At 54.1% G+C, this 22,838-nt stretch overlaps 1 protein-coding gene across 3 annotated transcripts; it reads right to left on the bottom strand.

Annotated features, from left to right (window-relative positions):
- Positions 1 to 690: 690 nt before the first annotated feature.
- SLC45A3 (solute carrier family 45 member 3) lies at positions 691 to 22,768 on the bottom strand. Of its 3 annotated transcripts, none has more exons than XM_066361929.1 (5): positions 22,623 to 22,768; positions 8,059 to 8,452; positions 6,083 to 6,868; positions 5,101 to 5,366; positions 691 to 3,030 (listed from the first exon to the last, which is right to left on the bottom strand). In XM_066361929.1, the coding sequence occupies exons 2-5, from the start codon at positions 8,228 to 8,230 to the stop codon at positions 2,593 to 2,595; spliced, it is 1,662 nt and encodes a 553-aa protein (XP_066218026.1). In that variant the 5' UTR covers positions 8,231 to 8,452; positions 22,623 to 22,768; the 3' UTR covers positions 691 to 2,592. The 3 variants fall into 3 exon arrangements, with proteins under 3 accessions (XP_066218026.1, XP_066218025.1, XP_066218027.1); XM_066361928.1 differs by lacking the exon at positions 22,623 to 22,768 and adding an exon at positions 22,171 to 22,584; XM_066361930.1 differs by lacking the exon at positions 22,623 to 22,768 and adding an exon at positions 21,692 to 22,059.
- Positions 22,769 to 22,838: the final 70 nt, after the last annotated feature.

Raw genomic sequence — 22,838 nt, 5'->3', positions numbered from 1 at the left:
TCCTGTCTCTGTCTCTCGTTAAAAAAATAAAAGAAAATATTTAGGGATGAAATATGATGCTGAAATTTGCTTTGAAATTATTATGTATGGCCTGACCTGTGGTGGCGCAGTGGATAAAGTGTGGACCTGGAAATTATTATGTATCAGTATACATATGTATTACTAAATAAGTTATGTATTTAAAGACCTGTGTCCCTATGATGGGACAATCAAATCTGAATCTAATCCAGTCTCTAGATCTTATTCCATCGTATCAGGAGAAAGGGGAGAAGAACATCTTAACATTGAGAATACAGTCAGCCAAGTATAGAAACTGGGCAACTCTGTAGAAAAAAAAGAGTGCTTCTTCACAAATAAATGGCATTAAAAAGAGGAACTTTCAAGACATACCACTAAATGCAATTTATCATAGTTGTTTATTTTAGTTTGAACAAGCCAACTGTAAAAGACATTTTCAAGGCAATTGGGTAAAGTTGTACATGGACTAGATGATTAACAATAATTAGGAATTACTGTTGGTTGGATATGTTTGTAGTATTGTGACTGAGTTGTTAAAAAGCCCTATTTCTTAAAGATATGCACTGAAGTATTTATAAGTGAATTGTGTCTGCCATGTGCTTTAAAAATGCCCCAGGAAAAAAAAAGGTAGACAGGAGGGGTGGGATATGAAACAAAATGGCAGAACATTAATAATTGTTGGAGTTGGGTTTATTATACAAGGTTCATTACTCATGGTATGTTTGAAATTTTCGATAATAAAAAGTTAAATAAAATATAGAACATTTAAAAAATAAATATAATTCTTGCTATTAACTACTTGAATTTAAGGGACGACAGGAAGACTCGTCACATTGGGGGGGAGGGGTGAGAGAGGTGACAAGGCAGAGAAGCCTCTGAACTTGACCTGAGCCTGGCAGGCGGGGTGAAGGAGATGAGAAAAGGCAGGAACCACAGCAAAATCCCCACCTGCACTTCAGGGGAGTTTATGTTGCTCCAGTTGATAATGGGCGCTTGCTCCATCTCCTTGGACTTACTATGAGCCCTTTGAGAAGGAAAATGCACCCACTGTCTTACACTCCATCCCATCCCTCTCCCTCACATTCCCAAAGGAATCCTCCCCCTACAGCCACCCAATCACTAAAAGTCAGCCAAGTATTGGTCTATGGCTCCACCTGCTGTTGATGCTGGGAACTGAAGCTGCCAAACCAGCTCAGATGAGAAGGGAACAGAGGGTAATTTTTGAGAAATCTGGTCCTTCCCCAGCAGAAAAGATAAATATAGGCCAATTAAACATATAAGAAGCCTTTAATTTCATCACCATAAACATTATACTCTGATTACTCACATACAGTATAAAATATTTACTTCGCTAAATAAATAAGACATGAAATTATTGCAAACGGCACTTAAATCCCCCCGAGATATGACCTCCTTAGCTTAGGCAGGGGGTGCTCCTGAGATTCTGTGCAAGAGTCCCCAAGCACAGATATGCCCTGAAGGCTGAGACAGACAGAGGCTCGAGGAGCCACACTGGCTGCTGCTGGTCCGGAAACAGCCCCAAAGAGAGGCTGTCAAGCCAATAGAGAAAGGTGGGGGTGGGCAGCTCCTTCATCAGCCAAGTCCCAGAGGGAGCAGGGAGGAGTGGGGTGGGGGCAGGCTGGGCCAGGAGAGGAGGGGAGGCTAGGGAGGCTGTGGACACCTGAAGCCCAGCCCTCCACCTTTACCCAGCCTTGGGTAAGAGGTGTTGGGATGTCCATTGGGGTGAATGGAGCTTCCAAGCTCCTAGATTAGGCAGTTTGGGGGCCAGACTGATTACCCCAGGGAAAGGAGATTCTGGCAACCCTTAGCCTAATAACCAGCCATCTCAGGAGACCCAGTTTTGGGGGATGTTACCTCCTAGACACCAACATGGCAGAGTTGGGAAGTGATTCCCCTCTATTTAGTTAAATAAATAAGTTAAATATTTAAAGGCCTGTATTCCTATGATGGCGACACAGGGGCCAACAAGCCATATCCTGATAAACAGGGCGGAGGGAATCCATGGAAAGACAGTGCTGTGGGGCCAGGCCACGTCCCCTCGACCCTCAGGAATCTGCCTCCCCGGTACTTTCATACTTTCCGATCCTGAGGAGGAGAGTTTCACACTAGAACAATTTTGGGGGAACCTACAGGTTATGGGGGCTTGGAGAAGGGCGACCTGGTGGTCGAGTTTACTCAACTTCCCAAATACCTTCTCTTGGTAGGTCTTGGTCAGGACATTAGCTGTTAACCCTGAGCCTGGGTAATCCCTCTAGAGTCCTAAATTCCAGTGCATGGTGCTAATCAAATGCCCTGCCCTTGTCTCCCTGCGTAAGTCCAGACTTAAGCCCATCGGGAGTCAGCCACAGCCCCTAAAGACGGAAACAGGGGAGGGAAGCCCCAGTGCCCGATCCGTGCAGCTATGCACCTTACCACCACGGGGTGGCAGCAGAGAGCCACACCACTTTGGCAGCGATTGAAACTTGGAGGCCAGCCCCACAGTCCTACGTAGCCTGGAATAGAGGGAGCAGGGACCCAGTGAGGCAGACCCACCCTCAGAAGGCAGGATGTATTCTACACTGAGTATTTGGCCAAGTCACTCTTGTCAAATACTACCTGTGTAGCAAAGTAAATGGCAACCAGACCCAGGCCTGCGGCTGACACCATGTAGGCAGTGACAGACTGACTGAGCTGGACAATAGAGCCCATGAACAGGGATGGGGCCACCTGGGACAGCAGGAAGGCACTGTCCAGGATGGCAAGGTCCAGGCAGATGCCCCTGCCTGCAACAACCCTGGCCTCTGGTGGCTCGCCTACCACCACACGCATGGAGACATCACAGGCTGAGGCCCCGCAGAGCGTGGGTGCAGAAGGGAGCAGGCCGCTGCCTCCAGCGCCCACGTGTCCGTTGGGGAAGGGGGACCCGGCCTTGGGGGCCAGCGGGAAGCTGGTCAGCAGGCTGTCCTCACTGGTGCCACCTCCAGCATCTCCTCGGTACTTGGGCAGGAACACCTGGGGGGACAGAGGAAGGAAGAGGGGACGAGGACAGGTGTGTACGCAGGCATGAGTCCCCCAGCCGCAAGAACAAACCAGATAACAGTCCTTAGTGCAGATCAGGCAGCAGGTCGGAAAAAGGGGCGGGAGGAGAGGAGGGGCAGGTACGGGACAAGGTCTCCTCTAGCCTCTCCCGGAGCAGATGCACGGCAGACAGACGCAGCACTGCAGGTCGGGAAGGAAACAGAACCCCAAGGGAAAGGGGAAATACAGGGAGAATGAAGACAGGGGAGAAGAGACACGTAAGAACAGAGGAGCGGAACCCACGGCTGTGGACCCTGATGGCCCAGACCCCACATCGGCTCTCCTGGCCCTTCCTTCCTCCCCCCGCCCCACCACCACCTGGACATGGGGAGCTCCCCACCACCAACCTCAGAGTGAGCTCTGCTCCCACGGGCATCCCAGGCCCTGGCTGGAATGGATGTCCTACTATGGAGTCTGTGGCCCCAGCCTTGAGGCAGGGAGGGTCCACAGAGCCAGCCTCAGGGAAGAGAGGAGCAGGAGGAATTGCCCTCCTCGGTTTCCACTGCTGCCCCCCCTCCCCCACCCGAAGCTGGGCTAATCCCTGACTTCTTTCTCAGATCAGAGTGACCTGGTCCTGCCCCCAGCGATCTGAGCCTCCTATTTAAGGATGAAGTTACAACTGATCAGACTGTCCCCATGCCCACTAGTGCCTAACATGAAAGAGTCCTAGAGTTGGTTGTGTCAGGTCTGGGAACCATGGCAGAGCTCAAACCGGACCTCAGGGGAACCCATGACTCGTGGAAGTGAGTCAAGGCGGGGGCAGGTGACGCACAGGGGCAGGTGTGCCATCAGCGGCTGCAGCAGCAGCGAGCCTCCAGGACCTCTCCTCCCTGCCTGCCACCTCAGGAAAGAGCAGTGAGGTCGGAGCCTGGAGAGGCCACTGGAGGTGGACGTGCTCCTGGGTCCAAGGGGAGGACCAGCCCAGCATGCTCTCTGGCATGAGTGCACATACCCAAGCCCGGCCTCAGGACGTCAGCCCCCAAGCCCCAACCGGGGCAGCAGAAGAGTGGAGGCTGGTAAATGTTATCAGCGTGCTGACAGAGGTCTCAGGAAGCAGGTCCCCCCAACCAGAACCCTAGCCCCTCCCCCCGCTCCTGCCACCCCTGCAGCTACTGATTTGGTTAGCCAGCCTCCCGGCTCGGTGCCCCTCTGCTGCCCCACCCATGCCCTCCAAGGGCAGAAACCCATCTTCTCTACAGTCTGGAGGCTCTGAGGGTACGTACACCTGCAGCCCCTCCCTGGGGACACACCAACATCGCCTCTCTGGGCAGAGCTCTGCACCCAGGGCTGTCCAGCTCAGTGAAACCAGTGGAGGGGACAAAAGTGCCCATACAGCCTGAGTCAGGAGGCCTCCCATAAAAGGGGGCCCCGAAGGGGCTGGTGAGCGTGAGCCCCTCCCAGTGACTTGTGAAGTACCCAGGCAGGGTGTTGCCAGGCGCGTCAGGCTCAGAGAGCTGCCGTGGGGGCAAAGGAGTGAGGCAGGAAGAGAGAGAATGGGAGAGAAAGAGGAAGATAAATCCTGAGAGGGACAGCAAGGAGGCTTCCCCATTCTGGAGACCAAGGCACCGGCCAGTCACAGTGCCTCTCCTGGCCTCTCCTGAATGAGGACAGGTGCTGCCAACACCAGGCCATTGCCACTCACCGGCTGCTGAAGCTAGGCCCCAGCGGCCACCCGATCCAGCCCCCTGCCTCTGCGGGGGACAACCCAGCCCAGTCTGAGGGCTTCTGGGAACCTGATTCTTCAAGATTCCCAGACAAGGGTTTCACATTTCCTGCAATCAACCACTCAAGTGCTTTATAATCCTGACACCAGGAAGTCATTCCCAGAGTCTGCTTTCTACCCTCCTTCTGCAGTCTGGCCCTGGGGCTACATGAGCTTCCTCTCTGATCAAAGATGGTCTTTTCCAGCTTCTCTTGCCTGACCCTGGTTCTGGGCTAGCCAGCCCCGCTCCACCCCCCTGCCCCACCCACCCCCAGCGTCCAGTGCAGCACCCGAGAGAGTACCTGCTTCTCCCGGTGGTAGAGGGAGGCCAGCGTGTAGGGCAGGATCTGCAGGGCGGAGAAGGTGAACCCGGTGAGGGCGGCTGAGATGGTCACGACAGCCACGCTGCGGGACAGGCACGTGGCACCAGCAGCCACCGGGAAGGCCACCACACTGGCCAGGTAGATTGCCCGGGTGCCAAATCGCTGCACCAGTCGGTCCATGCCCAGAGAGAAGAGCAGGGAGATGGCACACTGCAGGAACAGCCCCAGGCTGCCCATCCGAACTCCTGGTCAGGGAGGCGGGAGAGAGGCGATCAGATGGGGCGCGCGGGGGGAGGGGATAGAATCTGGGAGGTGCTCAGAATGAGGGGACACGGACGCCTGCTGCCCCAGACCTGCTGTAGAGAGCCCTGCTCCCCAGCACCCCCCCCTACCCTGCCTGTAATACCAGCAGTCTATGTTGTTCTAGTGACCTCGAGAAATGGGGCCAAGCTGCCGGCTAAGGGCAGAGGAAGACGTTCTGAGGGCTGATTGGGAGCCTCAGCCAGTGAGCAGGGGGCTGGGGGGGTGGGAGGGACATAAAGACAGTTCTGCCACCGGCTCTAAGACAGGGTCTAGAACACCCGAGAGGCAAAGTGTTGGCAAGGGGTTTCGGAAAGCCCACAGGGGCAGCAGTGGACACACTGAAGTTCGGGTGCGCAGACCCGAGACCCCACCAACTCCCAACCTGGATTCCTCTACTCCTTTTGGGCATTAAGTCAGCTCAGCCTTTTCTGTTAAGCTGGGGCAAGGACCCTGGTCAAACCCGCAGAGCAGCGTCAGGCTCTACTGAGATGCAGGCTACGCTGCTCTGTGCTCTTGACGACTGTGCCATTTTCCCGACAGGAAGTCAGGGTGCAGAGATGCACAGCCGCTCGTCCAGGCCGAGGTGGTGGGCACCCCCTTTCGCCTGAGCCCACCCTGGGGGGCAGCTCCCCGCCAGCCCCCAGCCACTGAGCCTTACCTTCATCATAGTGTCTCCGGGCCTCGGTGCCTGGCTCAGCCCTGGGCACACCCTGGTACAGCCCCTCACCCACGAAGTCTGTGTAAAACAGCGTGAAGGTCATGAGTGCCATCCAGCTGCACAGCTCGGCCACAAAGAGGCGACGCAGGGTGCGTGGCACCCGGCAGCAGAGCCGGTGCAGCCGGGGAAACAGGGCGCCCAGGTTCCGGAAAGCCAGGCGGCCGTGACACGGGCAGCAGTGGGGTGGCCTGGAGGGCACGGACAACCCTTCTGCCGGCTCGGCTGGGCCCAGCGCTGCCTCCTCGGTCACCAACAGCGTGGCTGCCACGCAAGTGAGGAAGATGAGAGTGAGCAGGCCAAAGAGGCACTCTTCCTGGGTGCCCAGGTAGGGGGCCAGGGCGCTGGCGTCCCAGTCAATGGCAGGCAGGAGGTAGCCCAGGCAGCCCCCGAGGCTGATCATGAAGGCATAGACGGAGAAGGCCTGGCGACAGTGGTCCGGGTCCCGGAAGAGGTCAGAGAGCAGGGCCTCCAGCGGAGTGAAGCACACCTGGCCGCAGAAGTCCAGCAGCCCCACTCCCAGGATCAGCAGTGCCAACTCCAGGGGCCGGGTGTCTGGGCACAGCAGTCCCGCCAGCCAGCTCGCCCTCGGGATGAGGAAGAGGCTCAGCAGGACCCCCAGGGACAGAGCCCAGATGAAGGGCCTCCGGCGGCCGTAGCGCCCACGCCAGTGGTCACTGGCTGAGCCCAGGAGTGGGACCGAGACCAGGCCCAGCACCGGACCGATGCCTGCAAGAAGGGCAAGTAGTATGAGCTGTGAGCCAGAGGCTGGGGCCCTGAAGGTGCAGGGGGAAAGGAGGCCAACTTCCTTGAGAAAGATGGAAATGACCATGATACTATCACAGGGAGGACCAATCCTATACTGAGCAACGTGCTGAATATTTCACAGGGACTACAATTTACTCCTCATGGGTAAAATCACTAACGCCCATTTTTAGATGGGGAAACTGAGGCATGGAGCAACTGATATGTGATACTCGTATCTAGGCAAAGAGCTAGGGAGGGCGAGAGGCAGGGCTTAAACAGTGGGTCTGACTCCAGAACCTGTAATCTTTTTTTTTTATTCTTCTTTTTTTGTGGCAGAGACAGGGAGGCAGAGAGAGGGACAAACAGGAAGGGAGAGAGATGAAAAATATCAATTCTTCATTGTGGCTCCTTAGTTGTTCATTGATTGATTTCTCATATGTGCCTTGACTGGGGGGCTACAGCAGACCGAGTCACCCCTTGCTCAAGCCAGCGACCTTGGGCTCAAGCTGGTGAGCTTTGCTCAAACCAGATGAGCTCGCGCTCAAGCTGGTGACCTTGGGGTCTAGAACCTGGGTCCTCCGCATCCCAGTCTGATGCTCTATCCACTGCGCCACCGCCTGGTCAGGCTCAGAGCCTATAATCTTGACAGAGCCCTTTCTTCCTAGAAGTCACACGATGGTGACCACTTCCCTTTTGTGGCTTTTGTAGAATTCATCTACAGTTGAGGGCCCAGCCCCTGAACGATGGGTAAGAAAAGGCCTGGCTGGGAGACCCTGATCCCACTAATCAGTAGCTAGCTGTACAGCCTGGCAAGGTCAGCTAACTTCTTATAAACCTCCAATATCTTTTCAGTGGACTATATAACTCAAAGGCTCGCTGCAAGCATTTAATCAGAAAAGAGATATAAATTATAAAGGGCTAGCCAAAGGGGAAGGGCCATTTCTAAAATGCCTCCTATAAGCCAGTCATTATGCAGGTGACCAGGGCATGTCCTTATACTCTTTTCTTGCTCTTGGGACCCCCTCAGCCCAGGGTCACCCCTGTCCCTGGCCACACCAACCCAACAGGCAGCCATCTCTCCCTCCATGTGGCTCTTTGGGCAGAAGTCCTGTTGCCCTATTTCCAGGTGGCATGTATCTGGAACAGGAGGACGGGAGGAGGCGGTGACTCACCCAGCACCATGGTCATGAACTTCTCTTCTACCCCCACTTCCAGCAGCAGGGGTGGCACGTAGGTGATGCCTGCGGCCAGACACACCTCCAGGCCGAAGGTCAGCAGGTTGACCAGCAGGAGCTGGGCTTTCCGATGCCGCAGCAGGCGGCTCACCCATAGCCTCTGGACCATGGCGGGCCAGGCGGGTAGTGCTCCGACCCAGTCACTCACTCCAGAACTGCTTCATCGCAGCCCTGCTCAAGACGCCCAGGCCTCTCCTCCTCACTGCCACAGACCGCCTGGGTCTCAGCCAGGAGCCCATTTCTGCCAGCCTTCCGTGCAGGTTCAGCTTCTCAGCCCATGCTAAATGCCCGCTGCCGTGGGGTTCCTCAGTGGGGACAGAGCACTCAGAACCTAAAAGGGCAGAGACAATCAAACACACTGAGTGATAAGTCCTGGGAACCAGTCTCCAGGATTTGCTCTGAATCCTGTTCACTCCCAGGCGGATGCTGTGGCCTTGACCCTAGGTGCCACCCCTTACTGCCCAATCAGGAAATGCATGTTAATATTAGCCTAAGGCTGACATAATTAATAAGGTAAATATGATTTTTAAACCTCAGCGCACTCCAAAGCCAAACAGATGTCGGCTATTCTGTGTCTTGGAATACCTTTGCCATTGTCCTCACCTGCTAGTATGAAAAAATAAATAAAAGTCAAACCAACTGGATTTCCAGATCCCTAGGCCCTGTTATATCAAGGTGCCCTGGAGACTCTCCACTGGGCGGGGTGTATTTGCTTCTCTCTCCGTTTCCCTAAGCCGGGCCGTTCAATTCCCCTTTTGTTAGGAATTCTGCACTGCCTGGCTATGAGCCACATTGCACCATAACTCCCACCCCCAAGGACGCGGACCAGGGGGAAGGGAGGAGAGGCTGTGGTTTGTTGGGTTGGGTTGGAACCTGTCATTGACCCACTGAAACAATGTTCCCTGATAAAACCTGGGCCTGAAAACCTCTCCCTTAGTTTCTTCCCGCACTCACCGTTCGTGGGGAAGAAACATTCCCACATGTGCTGTCAGGGACAGTAAGGCCACGGTCAGGCCAGGCTGTTCCCAGGTCCCAGGCTCACAGGCGTGCGAAACCACTCCAACTGTCAGCAACTGCCATGTCCCTGTGACCCCCTGTGCTGGCAGAGTGCCCCACCACTTCCCCAGGCAGCCTCTCTCTGCTCCCCAAACAACTCCGTCCTCAGCAGAGAAGTCCCCACAGCTCTTCCTTCTAGGCCTGCCTCCCACTGGGGAGGCACCCACCCTGTGCCCCCCAACCCCGGGGCAGCCAGCCTCCAGGTGGTGCTTCATAACAACAGCAGTCTGCCCTGTTTAGGAGTGACCATAGCCTGAGCAGTGGTGGTACAGTGGATAGAGCGTCAACTCTGAGGGTGCAGGTTTGAAACCTTGAGGTCGCCGGCTTGAGTGTGGGCTCACCGGCTTAAGTGTGGGCTCACCAGCTTGAGCGCAGGGTTGCTGGCTTGAGTGTGGGATCATTAGCATGATCCTATGGTCACAGGCTTGAGCCCAAGTTTGCTGGCTTGAGCACAGGGTCACTGGCTTGGCTGGAGCACCCCCCTCCCCCAGTCAAGACACATATAAGAAGTAATCAATGAGCCCTGGCCGGTTGGCTCAGCGGTAGAGCGTCGGCCTAGCGCGCGGAGGACCTGGGTTCGATTCCCGACCAGGGCACACAGGAGGAGCGCCCATCTGCTTCTCCACCCCTCCGCCACGCTTTCCTCTCTGTCTCTCTCTTCCCCTCCCGCAGCCAAGCTCCATTGGAGCAAAGATGGCCCGGGCGCTGGGGATGGCTCTGTGGCCTCTGCCTCAGGCGCTAGAGTGGCTCTGGTCGCAACATGGCGACGCCCAGGATGGGCAGAGCATCGCCCCCTGGTGGGCAGAGCATCGCCCCTGGTGGGCGTGCCGGGTGGATCCCGGTCCGGCGCATGCGGGAGTCTGTCTGACTGTCTCTCCCTGTTTCCAGCTTCAGAAAAATGAAAAAAAAAAAAAAAAAAGAAGTAATCAATGAACAACTAAGGTGCCACAACTATGAGTTGATGCTTCTCATCTCTCTCCCTTCCTGTCTCTCTCACTAAAATACATACATACATATAGTGACCACAAAAGAAGGATGATTAAGTCAGCTATGAAAAGGAGGTAATAGAAGGGACATCGTGGTGGGAAAAGGCAAGAGTCCCCTAACTTGTCATCCATTTCAAAGGTGGTGGGTGCACAGAGTTCAGGCCCCTGGGGGCTGGGTCAGGAGTGCCCCCTGTCTCTCCGGCTCAGCCCTACAAGTGCTGTACACAGCACTACTCCTGTGTGAAGTCACGCCCCAGTCTCCCCCATCTGAAGCACCCTCAGCCTCCACTCATTTCCTTTTCCAACTTCAGCATCTCATAATTTGGTGCTTCTATTTCTTTTATCTTTTCAAATGACAGCCCCATAGGGCTTTATGTGTTACAAAACGTGTTGTAGCCTGACCAGGCGGTGACACAGTGGATAGAGCATCGGACTGGGATGTGGAGGACCCAGGTTCGAGACCCCGAGGTCACCAGCTTGAGCGCGGGCTCATCTGGTTTGAGCAAAAGCCCACCAGCTTGAACCCAAGGTCGCTGGCTCCAGCAAGGGGTTACTCGGTCTGCTGAAGGCCCGCAGTCAAGGCACATTTGAGAAGGCAATCAATGAATAACTAAGGTGTTGCAACGCGCAATGAAAAACTAATGATTGATGTTTCTTGCCTCTCTCTGTTCCTGTCTGTCCCTGTCTATCCCTCTCTCTGACTCACTTTCTGTCTTTATAAAAAAAATAAAAATAAATAAAAAATAATTTTAAAAAAACGTGTTGTAGGTGCTCTTTGGGCTGTGCCACAGAGAAATCAGATGGCCATTAATCCTGGATAAGAGGTCTCCACATCATAACTGGGGCTTTGCTGCTGGTAGGTCAGGAAGGAAGGGGATACAGATAAGGCTGAGCAACCAGTGCTCGACCAGGTGGTGGCACAATGAATAGAGCAACAGACCGGGATGCAGAGGACCCAGGTTTGAAACCCCGAGGTCATTGGCTTGAGCACAGGCTCACCTGGTTTGAGCAAAGCTCATCAGCTTGGACCCAAGGTCGCTGGCTTGAGCAAGGGGTCACTTGGTCTGCTGTAGCCCCCTGGTCAAGGCACATATGAGAAAGCAATCAATGAACAACTAAGGAGCTGCAACGAAGAATGGATGCTTCTCATCTCTCTCCCTTCCTGTCTGTCTCTGTCTCAGTCACAAACAAACAAACAAAAAAGGCTGAGCAACCAGTAGCCTCCTCCCAAAGCCTTAACAGGGGGTAGGGGTACCAGACACAAGTTTTAGCAGGGCAGTTGTGAGGTGGGCTTGAATCAAGCCCCTCCCAGTGGGCCGCGTTGCCACAGCACCCCCAGAAGGAAAGCTGTAGAGGTACAGCAACCAGGTGTGTTCTCCAGCTTGGAGGGAGGGGTTGTGGGTCAGAGGCTTCCAGCCTATTCCACTCCCTGCCCTGAGCCTGGGTGGACCCTGGTCACTCACTTGCTCTGGGTTTTTAAGGGCCAGGTCCTCCCTGAGCAAACAGAAGCGGTCAGGCCCAACCTCACCCACAACCTGCCCCCATATCCAAGCCCTGGGTGCTCCCATTGTTTAAAATAAATTGCAGCTCTTCAGCATCTATTAATCACCCCACCTGCCTACCTGCCTCCCTTAATCCAGCTCCTTAGCCCACAAGGGAGAAAGATAAAAAGGGGTGAAGAGAGGAATTTCCCCTCATCCACCTACAACCCAGAGAGCCCATTGGCTGCCTCCCCTCCTCAGCACCTCTCCCCACCCCCTAGAGGCTTTCTACCTGGAAACTGGGGCTGGGCCAGGTGAGGAATTCATTGAAAGGAGTTGGTTAGGAAGTGGGCTGGCTCCAAGCCCTGCTCTGCACACTCTGGTCTTAGGTTGCTAGGCCCGCCCTCCCCTTTATGATTTCTACTGTGCCCCGGATCCAGGGCACTCTCCCCTCCCTCAGGCTCTACTCTTTCCAGCCTGGAAGTACTTGAGGAATTCCAGCTGTAATTGAAAAATAAAAAATGATTTAAAAAGAAAAAAAAAAAAGAATACTCTCCCTTTCTTCTTCATACATCTTTCCCAGTACCCCAGCCTCCCCTTCTTCATCCCCACTCCAGGCCCTCGGGGTGGAGGACATGACAGAGGACACCCACAGCATGAACTCCAGTCACCAGCAGTCCCTGCAGGACTTCTTCCCTGGGCCACAGAGAAGCCCGGGCCTCTGGCTCCCAGGCCCAGAGAGACAGGAGGACAAGAAGGGGTTCAGCACCATCTCCCCAGCCACACTCCTACAAGCAGGCCCCGGGAACACTTCTAACTACAACTTGAAAGTGTCGGCTCTGCTGCCAAGTCCCCTGTTTGGGGAGCTCCCTGTCGTCCTCAGGGACACAAGCAGGGAGACAGAACCCAGTTCTCTTCTCTACCCTACATCCTCGCAGATGCTTCTGGCTCAGGCCCTCCCGTACACTGCTCCTGGAGCTCTCTGCCTGTCTGACAAACAGAAGATCAGCCCAAAGAACCAGCCTTCTAACACACCTGGTGGGGAGGGGCAGGAAAAGGAGGGGGTGGAGGTACAGAAAGGGAGGGTCTGACCTGACCTCGGGGAAAGGAACGGGGGCCTTCTAAGACAAGACTCTCTCAAGTTCCAAGTATCTTCTCTCCTCTCTGGGCCCCCTGATGACAGTACAGCAAGAAAGCCAGAGGAAACCCAAGACCTCTGAGAACCTTCCCGGAGCTCCGCCCCTGGCCATCTTTCCTCACCCCAAGGGGAGTAGAACCCCAGCCCAGAAGGCCAAGGGCCTGACAGGATGGGTGAACTGGCCTTCTGTCTGTCAGCCCCAGATACCAGGAGACCTACACACCGCATGTGCTCCACCACATGGCACCCCCAGAGCAGGTGGCGGGCTGGTCACAACCCACTGCAGGTTAGACCCTGCAGGAAGTACGGGGAAATGAATCTGAGCAACAGCAACAAACTTGGCCTGAACTTTCTCCAAAACTCTGATGACAGAGTGAAGGAGGCGGGAGGAAAGGCCACAGGCCACTCCTGTAGCTCCCTATGGGAAGGGTGGGTCAGAGGGACTTATAAAGGGGCCTTTGAGGGCTTTCAAAGGGGCTGCTGCCACCCGGCATGGCTGAAGTGGAGCTGGGGGGTGGGGGCACGTCCCTCAGCTGACAGACAGAGGCCAGAGGGAGCCCAGGCTGGGGCAGCCCCACCGTGGGCCAGTGTCAGGCAGCAACTCTATGGCCTCTTTATTCGGGCCAGCGTCCCCACACCCCGCCCCGGGCACATCAAATAGCAGCAGCCCCCACCCTGACCCGGCAGAGTAGGGCAGGCAGGCGACTTGCCCTCCTCCCTCCACACCCACAAAGACAGCTTGGCTTTCTCACAGCTCCTGGGGAAGCACACTCCTATGCCCCTCACCCTCCCTGCAGGAGGAAACTGGGGACAGGGTAGGCTAGCCCGAGGGGTGAGGGCTCATGGAGGAGAGGGTGGGGTTAGTCCAGGCCGTCTCCCAACATAAAACCCTCCATGAGGCTGTCCCACCTCAGGCCGGGACTGAGGGTGGGGAGCGACCTTCAGGTGGACGCTGCAAGACTTCGAGGTAGGAAACCCCCCGTTCTTCCACACAGGACTGGACCCCAGAATCTGACCCCAAGTTGAGCTCTTTCAGGCCCTCTAAGTTAGGGGCCGGGAAGAGGTCGGGGATCCACCAGCCCAGCCTCCCTGCCAGCCACCCCCTCGCATCAATCCCTGGGGACCAACATCCCTGGCCTTACCTAGTAAAACCCAGCAGACTGCATTCCCAGAATGAGCCCTGCCCTCATGGAGGCTCCAACAAGGAGCCTTGGGACAGCCCAGAAACAGGTTATGCTGGCCAACCGGGAAACCTGAAAGTGAGCATCCTCGTGAGACAGTGAGCCCACAATTGTTAGATCCCCGTGTCAGGGATGCCACGCTGTGGGAACTCCTACCTGGGCAGCTGGGGTGAAGGAACACGGGATCAGACTGTGCGTGGCCTCAGCGCCCGCCAACCCATGTTAGGTCTTTGATTCTCTGGGCTCAAATACTTCCAAAGACATGAGGGTCTGCTTTTCCTGATCCTGCCCCCTACAAAGGCAGTGATCTGCGCAAAGAGCCAAGGCCCACGCCTTCACAGGGCTCCTGCGGACACCTGGAAACACCACTCAGAATGCAACCCTGCACCTTAAGGGACTCCTAAGAAAGAAAAGGGGCCAGGCAGAGGCAGGACCCACCCCCTCCCAGACTTGCTCCCTCGCTCCCGCTCCCGCCCCCCACCAGGGCCCAGAGGCCAGGGATTTAGAGTTCGCCCGCTGCGCTGCCTTTTCTTCACTGGGACTGGAAGCCTTCTGCTTAGCAGCTTGTCAGAGAGAGTGAGGGGCTGCAGGCCGGGACACAAAGGGGGATTAGGGAGAAACCTCTAGGCCCGCGGAGTAATCCATCAAACTCTCTCCCGGCTGCCAGCACCGGCCCCTTCCCACTCAATTCCCCTTCCAGCTGCTGCTGGGCCCCCACCCCCTCCAGCTCTTGAGCCCTGTCACGTTAGGCAGTAAAGAGAATCCCAGACCCTGGGGGGCCACAGGGGGCACACCACAGACACTGGGAAAAGGGCAACGGTTCCCTCCTGGCACTCACCCCCAATGTGTGAAAACCCAACAGGTGGCAGAGGCTTGGAGGAAAGTGGCTTTTGTTGCCCTGTCTGAGAGCCCCAGCCCAGCTTCTGAAAGGAAACAAATGCCGGAGGCGGTTGGGGGAGGGGAGGGGGAAGGACAGTCCCCGCAGCTCTCTGCGATCTCCCCTCCCTTCCAATCCAGCCAGTCCTGGCCAGCCTATGCAAAGGTGAAGCACCTCTCCTAGGGGTCACCTGTCAGTCCCACGGTGACAGCACGGGCACACATCTGACTCCAGGTAGTGGGTCTCCCAATCAGACTTCTTTTGGAGAATAGCAGTGACCCAAGGTCACACTGAGTCACCTTGACCAAGTACTCTTCAGCCTGGAGCTCTCTCCCGCCCAGGGGCCACGGACCCTTGAACCTGGCAAATTCTTCAGAATGACCTAAGTTTTGCAATCAGCCTGACCTGGGTTTGTATGCCAACCCCATCACTTATTATGACCGTGTGACCTTGTTAATTGACCTTCCTAAGCCTCAGCTTTCTCAAATGCAATTAATAATAGCAGCTAACACGGAGGCACCCCATGCCAGGCACTCTTCTAAGCGTTTTAATCTTCCAACTGCCCAATGAGATGGGTACAATGAGTAGACTCATTTGACAGGCAAGAAAACTTGGATCGATACTACTAACTTCACAGCCATGTGGTACGTTTGACAGAAATTACGTATATGTAGTAAGTTCCTGGCAGTCTCATCTTCAGTCATCCGGGCATCCTCAGTGGAGAAACCTAGGAGCCGGACTTCTTTGTCCCAAACTGGAGCAGCAGAGTTCAGAGGGCGACCAGCTACCCCTTTATTCTTCCTTCCATTCTCCTCTCAACCTGGAGCCTCCCCCACCCACACTAACACCTATTTCAGCCCCCAGAGGCAAGAGGAATGCCAAGAATGTAAATGCCTCCCCAGGTGTTGGCCCCAACAGGTGAGCAGAGGTCACTGCAGTAGCCCGACCTGCTGTGGGAGGCTACGAAGGCAGGTGAAGGAAGCATACACATCCTGATGTTGTAAGACAGGCCGGCTCCCAACAACAGGGGAAATCAGGACAGTGGCTGAAACTACTAACTGTCCAGGAAGTGTCTGGCATGTGCTGGTTACCTGACTTACTTTCTCTCTCTAATTCATACCATTTATACAACCCTGAAAAATAGGGACTATTTAATATTGCTATTTCACAGGAATGAAAATTGAGAACTCCACTAACATGCTCAAGGTTGCACAGATAAAAAAAAGAGTTGAATGAAAAATTCAAACCATTTGAAATTTCTGGAAAGTGCACTGAACTGGGAGCCAGGACAGTGTAGGTCAATTTCAGCAACTTTCACAGCTGTGTCATTAGCCTAGACAAGCCGTTTCATCTCTCTGGGACTCAGTTTCCATACCTGTAAAATGAGAACTAGTCGATATGCTGTCTATAGTTCTTTCCAGTTGCTCAGCTATTCACACCCACACCCACCCCACCTTGCCCAGGGAGGGGGCTCTCCATGGACAGGTGCCCACTGAGTGTTCGCTGACAAGGCCACGTGCTATAGTAGGGGGTGGTTTACAGCCTTCTACCAATAAGCAATAAGGGGAACTGGGGGGAGAAGAGCCACCTGTCCCCAGAAAACCTCTCCTTCATCTGCCTTCACACTACACAAGTACAACAGAATACCAAGAGTCAGCGGTCACCTGAAACTGAGCTAAGTAACCAAGACATCTTGACGGCAGAATTGACCTCTACCCTATGTCCTCCCAGAGATGTACTCTGTTCCTTGCTGAAATTAGTAACCAAATTCTTTCTCTACTTGGACCACAATAAATGCTTCCCTACACGGTGGGGCAGTGGTCCCAAAAGTTCCTTAAGTCGAGGGTGGGGAAAGAGGACATGGGAGAATGGGGAGTTGGGCACATTCTACAAGCCACTAAGAAGTTCCCTCGCCCTGTTCCCTTCTCTTTCTACAGGTTCTGAAGAGTGAAACCTGAACTGGCCTCCCTCCTAGTGAACCTGAACTTTCCCAGTCAGCCAGCTCTCCCCATCTGTGCACAGATGACCCTTGTCCTCCACCTGCAGCCTGGCCTCCCTTCGAGGTGAGGTATACAGGAAAGAGGCTGGGGGTGGAGGATCCAGACAGACCCACAGATGAGCAGAGCAGAGCTGAGAACCAAACCAGGGTGCTGGTCCTGCCTCTGCCATGTCCCGCCTCTAGGATTTCAAATTGGATGATTTCTAAGGACCTTCTAGCCCTGGCATCCTGGGGTCTGTGACCAGCTCCATTTACCGTCAGAGGGCTCTGGGTCAGACTCAGTCCTATGGAAATGTGTTCTCAAAAATAGTCACTCAGTGGTGAGCAAGATGCAAGTAGGCTCCAAATAAGATTCTAACTATTATTATTATTATTATTATTAATATTATTAAAGAGCCCTAGTTTGCCCACCTCTGAAGGAAGTATGCCTCAGTGCATGCAACCTAACCTCCCCCAGAGAAACATCAAAGGGCACTAAAATTCAACCACCATCCATCCAACACTTACTGAGCCCCAATTATGTGACAGCCCGCTGTGAAGGTACTGAGAACAAGGGACTGCAGTCCATTAGCAGAAGAGACTGATTTTCATTGCATGAAATCAGTGCAATGAGGTGGTTCAGGTGTAGACATAAGTCCCTAGAGTGGGGCACGTTCAGTTCTTCTAGGCTATGAAAGATGAGCAGGTGGGAACTATGCAGAAAAGGGAGGTATCTGCAAAACATCGTCACTGAGGCCTGGGACTTCCATACCCACTTGCCTCTCCTTTGGCCCCTCCCCAGTGAGGTGTGGTAGAAAGGATACCAGACCCAAAATCGTGGGACGAGTTTTCATTGCAGATCTGGGTCCAAGATAAGGATATTTGACAGCACAGGGCCTGTACTGTATCTGCTCCCAAAGTATCATATTCTCCACCGCCTCTCATCAAAGCCCTGTCCAGCTCAAGCCCCACACCTCCTCCATGGCTGCCTGGAACCCAGCCTGTCCAGGATCCTCCTTTTCTTCCCGAGCTCACCTGCACGCACGCAGCAGCGCTCAGGGTTGGCTATTGATCGCTCCTGGTCCTCCCGGTCAGGCTTGTGGTCCTTCTTTGCCCCCCACCCCACTAGCCGTTCAGCTCCTAGAAAGCAGGAAGCACAGCCCCTTCCCAGGCCCTGAGAAGAGGGGTGCTCAACAGAAGGCCTCACAGGTGAGGCTGAATCAGGATTCCTGCCTGTCGTGATTTGATTGGCATGCCCGGACTCATCGCCGGGCCACATGAAAGGTTTTCAGGTGCTCCACTCTCTCTGCTAATGGGATCCAGGACTAAGAAGCTATCCTGTCACATCCCTAGGAATGGGCTGGGTGCTGCTAGCTTGAACATTTTTTGTCAGCTCCGAGAACACTTTAGATTAGAGAGGCAGTAGGGTGTGACATAGAGCACAAGGGAATAGGGACTGCTGTCTCGAGCTGGCTGCTTCTGAGGGCATCCTATCTGGCTAAGCATTTGGTCAGGCCTAAATTTGGTGACGGAAGGACTATGAGACTCTGGACTCGTCTTGCTGTCTCATCTCAGCTTCCCAGAGAGTCTGGTCTCCAAAATTAACAAGAAAAGGGAAGGAAATAAACATGTATTAAGCATCTGGTCTGTGTAAGCACTTTACTAAATATGCCTATCTCATTCTATCCTTACCATAACCTTGCAGGGTGAATATTATTTCTATTTGACAGACACAGAAACCAAGGCCAACAGGAGGGACAGGCTCATCTCCAACATCAGAGGCAAGAGGCCCCATAAGTCATTCAAGGTCAGTGGCACATCTTCCCATGGAGGAGGAAATAGACCTTGCAGTAGAAAAAGGAATTAAACAGGAAGTTTTGGCCAAATATCAGGACCATCCCGTGATGGCTCTGTCACCAACCCCCGCCCCCAAAGACGGACACTTAATACACTGGACAAAGCTCCACACTCCAGCTCTGCTGCTGGGAGTCAAGTGGCATCAGCGTTCGAGACACTGGGCCTGGTACCAACCGGTCCAGCCTTTATCCTCGCTGTCCAGCAAACAGGGCCGCTGACTGTTCAAAGAGAAGCTAGTCTGAGTTTTTTTTCTTGACACCAGAAAGCAATGCAAAGGATCCCACTGGGAAGGGAGAACAGAGCTGAACCCACATTCCGAGCACTCTCTTCCTACCATACAGTCTCCCTAAAAGTCACAATAAATAAGCTCTCAGGACTGTTCACAAAAATTAGGGGATCAGGGACCGTGCAGATACTCCAGTAGTTTCAGCCTTTTGTATAGTGCATTTTCACCAATGAAATAAATGTTGGTTTTGCATCTCATTTGCATAAATGAACAACTTTCTTTGACTTGTCATTTGCTTTTCTGATGTTCTTGTTTAATAAAAAAAAACAAATGCTTTTTTTTATTGCTTCATATTCATTTTGAAATATCCTCTAATTTTTGTGAGCAGTATATATTCATCTCTATCACTGCATGATTCACCTCCATCACCACTATCTTGAGGAGGTAAGGGGGGCAGGGGTTACTGGACAGATGAAAAAATAAGTCACACACAATACTGACAGAGATAGATCAGGACATCCAGTCCTGGTGTGGTCTTTGCACCAAACTACAAGTTCAACTGCGTATGTGTTGTTCATACCTTACATATAGTTATACATGATCTAATTCCCTTGCTAAGAAATTCTGGTTTCTAAGCATAAACCACAATGATTGTCTGTCTCCACTGTCACCAAATAACAGCAGCTAGCATTTATCAAGCTGGCATTTACCTATAGCTACTGTGCTCAGAGCTTTACCTATAATAGTTCATTTAGTCCTCACAATACTGTGACATGGTTATTGTTATTCTCACGTTAAGAGTAGGAAGTGGAAGCCCAGAGAGGTGAAGTAACTTTCAAAAGAGGAAATTGGATTCAAACCCAGGCAACTGGGTGCTAGAGATCACCCTCTCACCTACTCATACTGATTCCTCAAAGTCCAGGAGACCTTGCTCCCAAAGAAACACAGTCTACAGCAGAACCCAAGAATGGAGTCCCAGGCTGGTGCTGCTGCCCAGTCAGTCATGGGTGATAGACACACAGGTGTGGTTAATACTGGCTAACATTATTGAGTGCTTATTTCCTATCAGGCACACAGTCAGTCCAGTGTTCTAGATGCATGATTTAATAAAGCTATAATTATTTATATTTTATATATTATATAGAATACTTATATTTGTTTGTTATATTTATTATTTAAGAAATAATAAAGCTATACAGTATGTGTTATCATCATTATTATTATTACCATGCTCATTTTGTAGCCAGGGATAGTGAAGCTTAGAAGAGGTTAAGTAACTTGCCCAACATTCCACAGCTAGTAGAGCAGCCAAGATATAAACCCTGTCTTTCTGACAGTCTGGATTTTTAGCCATAATGTTGTGCTATTAGATGATAATGGTCCAGATAATAGTGCTTAATTTCACTTTTGGAGTCCTCAGCCATCCCCGCCTTTTTTTTCTCTCCAGAGGCCTGGACAGGCTGAGAAGGGGAATCCACACCATCCCTCCACCACCCAGGGGCCTAGAAGGACCTCCGTGGGCCACCAAGGATCACTGTCCTGCTCCTCCTCCTCCTCCGTTTCCCACTCTTTCAGAATAACTCAGAGACCCAGGAGAAGCAGGGGAGACGGCAGTTCACCACACACTCCATGAGCAGACAGGCAAACTCTCCCCCACCGCTCCTAAACTAGGGCCTGAATGTCCACAGCTGCACATTCATCCACAGCTGTATTTTTATCTTCCGACTCATCCTGCTGACTCAAGCTCCATTTTTCTGGGCACTTTTAGAACAACAGAGTCCTGGCTCCATGACAGGCTTTGGGGGAGGAGATAAGGGAGGAATGAGGGAATGAGACCCATCCAAGGAAAGGGCCTCTGACCTCACATTTTGTCCTACTCACTCCATAGGGGAAACTGCCCTATGGGTCTCCTCAGGCTTTCCATTCAGCCTGCACTTCGTGGCCCCTGCCTTCCCCACCCCCATAAGCCAGCCTGTTCCCCAGGCTGGACGGAAAGCCTGGGGCAGGTGAGCCCACACCAAGGCTGTCTGGCTCTGAAGGGAGATCTGCTAAGTGCATCAGGAGAAGCAGCCACAGGCCCCCAGAGCCTCACCCCCACCCCTGAGCAATGCTTCTAGGAGCCTAGAAAGGTCACTCTGGGCCCTGGTCCATGGGCCATGTCCAGCTGCAGACTCCAGGGGAGCAAGGCAGCAGCTGGGCTATTCTTAGTTTCTGCTCCACTGGGATCAAGTCTGTGTAACAGCTGAAGGGCAAGTCCTCACCAGGTACCCACCATGCCAGACCTCTCCCTACCCCCAACTCTCGCCTCTTGAGAAATGAGGAAGCACCGGGGCGTGGCCCTGGGGAGAAGGAAAAGCTGAGCAGGTCAAAAGTGTGGGGAAGATGGAAGCTGATTCAGAGGTCACGGGCAAGTGCAACTCGCGGGGCTCCAGACTATGGGAAAGGATGGCCTTCATTCTGGAAAAAACCTGCAGGTCCCTGGGGGAGCTCCTCTAGTAGGGGAACCCCTGACTAAGCCTAGAGCCCTGAGGGGCTGAAGCTGGGGCCCTGGTCCCATCTCATCACACCTGTTTGCTGATCTCAGAATCCTCGCCATTTCTACCTGGGCCCTGGCAGGCAACAGGGGGCAGCCTCCTCCCCTGAGGGGTAACCGAGGCTGAGATCTGGGCAGAGGAACTCGCGCGCGCGCGCGCGCACATACACACGCACACACTCACACGCAAGAACTCCAGTCTCAAGTCCCTGCCCAGAGCCTGGCCCCAAGACTAATGTCCCAAAGGGATCAGTCACCTTTCCCGCAGCGTCCCGGCAGCCGGTCCCTTTCCCGGCTCCCAAGTCCGGGACTGTGCGCGCCGCGGTGACTCATCCTGCCCCTTTCCGGTGAAGCCGAGACAAGGGAAGAAAATACATGCAACTTTCCAAAGAAAACTCTGACGCAGGAGGTGCAACAGGAGCGAGCGTCGGTCTGCCCGCTGCTGCCTACCCGCCGCTCGGCCGGGACAGCGGGACCCGAGTGCTCCCAACCCAGCTCGCCTTCCGCCAAGAAAGAACAGCCCCGCGGAGACCCGAGCGGGCGCCTCGCACTCCGCAGCCTGGCCCCCAGGCCACCTCCACTGGGACTCGAGGGGACACGGCGCCCAGACGTCCACAGCGCGGTCCTAGCCTGCGGGGCGCGAAGCACGCGACATCGCGGGGCCGGGCCACGCAGCGCCCCTCCCCTTCCCGCTCCGTGACCCTGTCCCCTGGGAGAAGATGGGGCGCGCTCCTACCTGGCTGAGGCGAGCGGCTGTCACCGAGGCCGGCGCGGTCGAGCTTGGCCTCCTCCTGCCCCCATGCGCGCGCCAGCCGGCGGCTTTTAAATCTCCAGGTTACTCAGCGGGGGGAGAGAGCATGCGCGCTGGGGCTGCCAGAGGGGGCGGGGCAAGGCGGGCTGGAGGGGGTCCGGAGAAGTGGGGGTGGTCCCCAGGCGAAGAAAGCATGAGGTCTCCAAGCTGTCTTTGTATCCTCGACCGCGACGGGCAGCCCCCGCATAGCTCCCTGGCTGCCCTGTCATTACCTAGGGCAGTGCACCGCCCCGTCGCCGTGCGCCACCCAAACATTTAGGTAAAAGCGACCCGGCTCCGCGGGGCACCTCCCCTCTGGGTAGCCAGTCTGTGACCATGACCTGCACGTGCTCTTTTGGCCACCCCCCTATCCCCAAGCAGAGTAGCATTCCACCTACCCAGGACCAGCCCTTGAGAAGAGATGTCACCTTCTCCCGAGTTCCTCTTCCTACCGTTCGCTATTCTCAGGCAGAGCTTCCTTTATAGCACTCTGTCCCTCTTCCTGGGTTAAAAGCCAAATTCCTTTTTTTTTTTTTTCTCCTTAGGGTGTGTATGGGGAGGAGGGGTTGATACTTGCCAGTAAAATGTTTCTTTTGTCAGCTGTTGAGCAAGGT

Source organism: Saccopteryx leptura, chromosome 2 (genome assembly GCF_036850995.1).
Source record: "Saccopteryx leptura isolate mSacLep1 chromosome 2, mSacLep1_pri_phased_curated, whole genome shotgun sequence".
Taxonomy (NCBI): Eukaryota; Metazoa; Chordata; class Mammalia; order Chiroptera; family Emballonuridae; genus Saccopteryx; species Saccopteryx leptura.
Note: the sequence above shows the minus strand (reverse complement) of the source record. Positions and strands in the feature narration are given on the sequence as shown.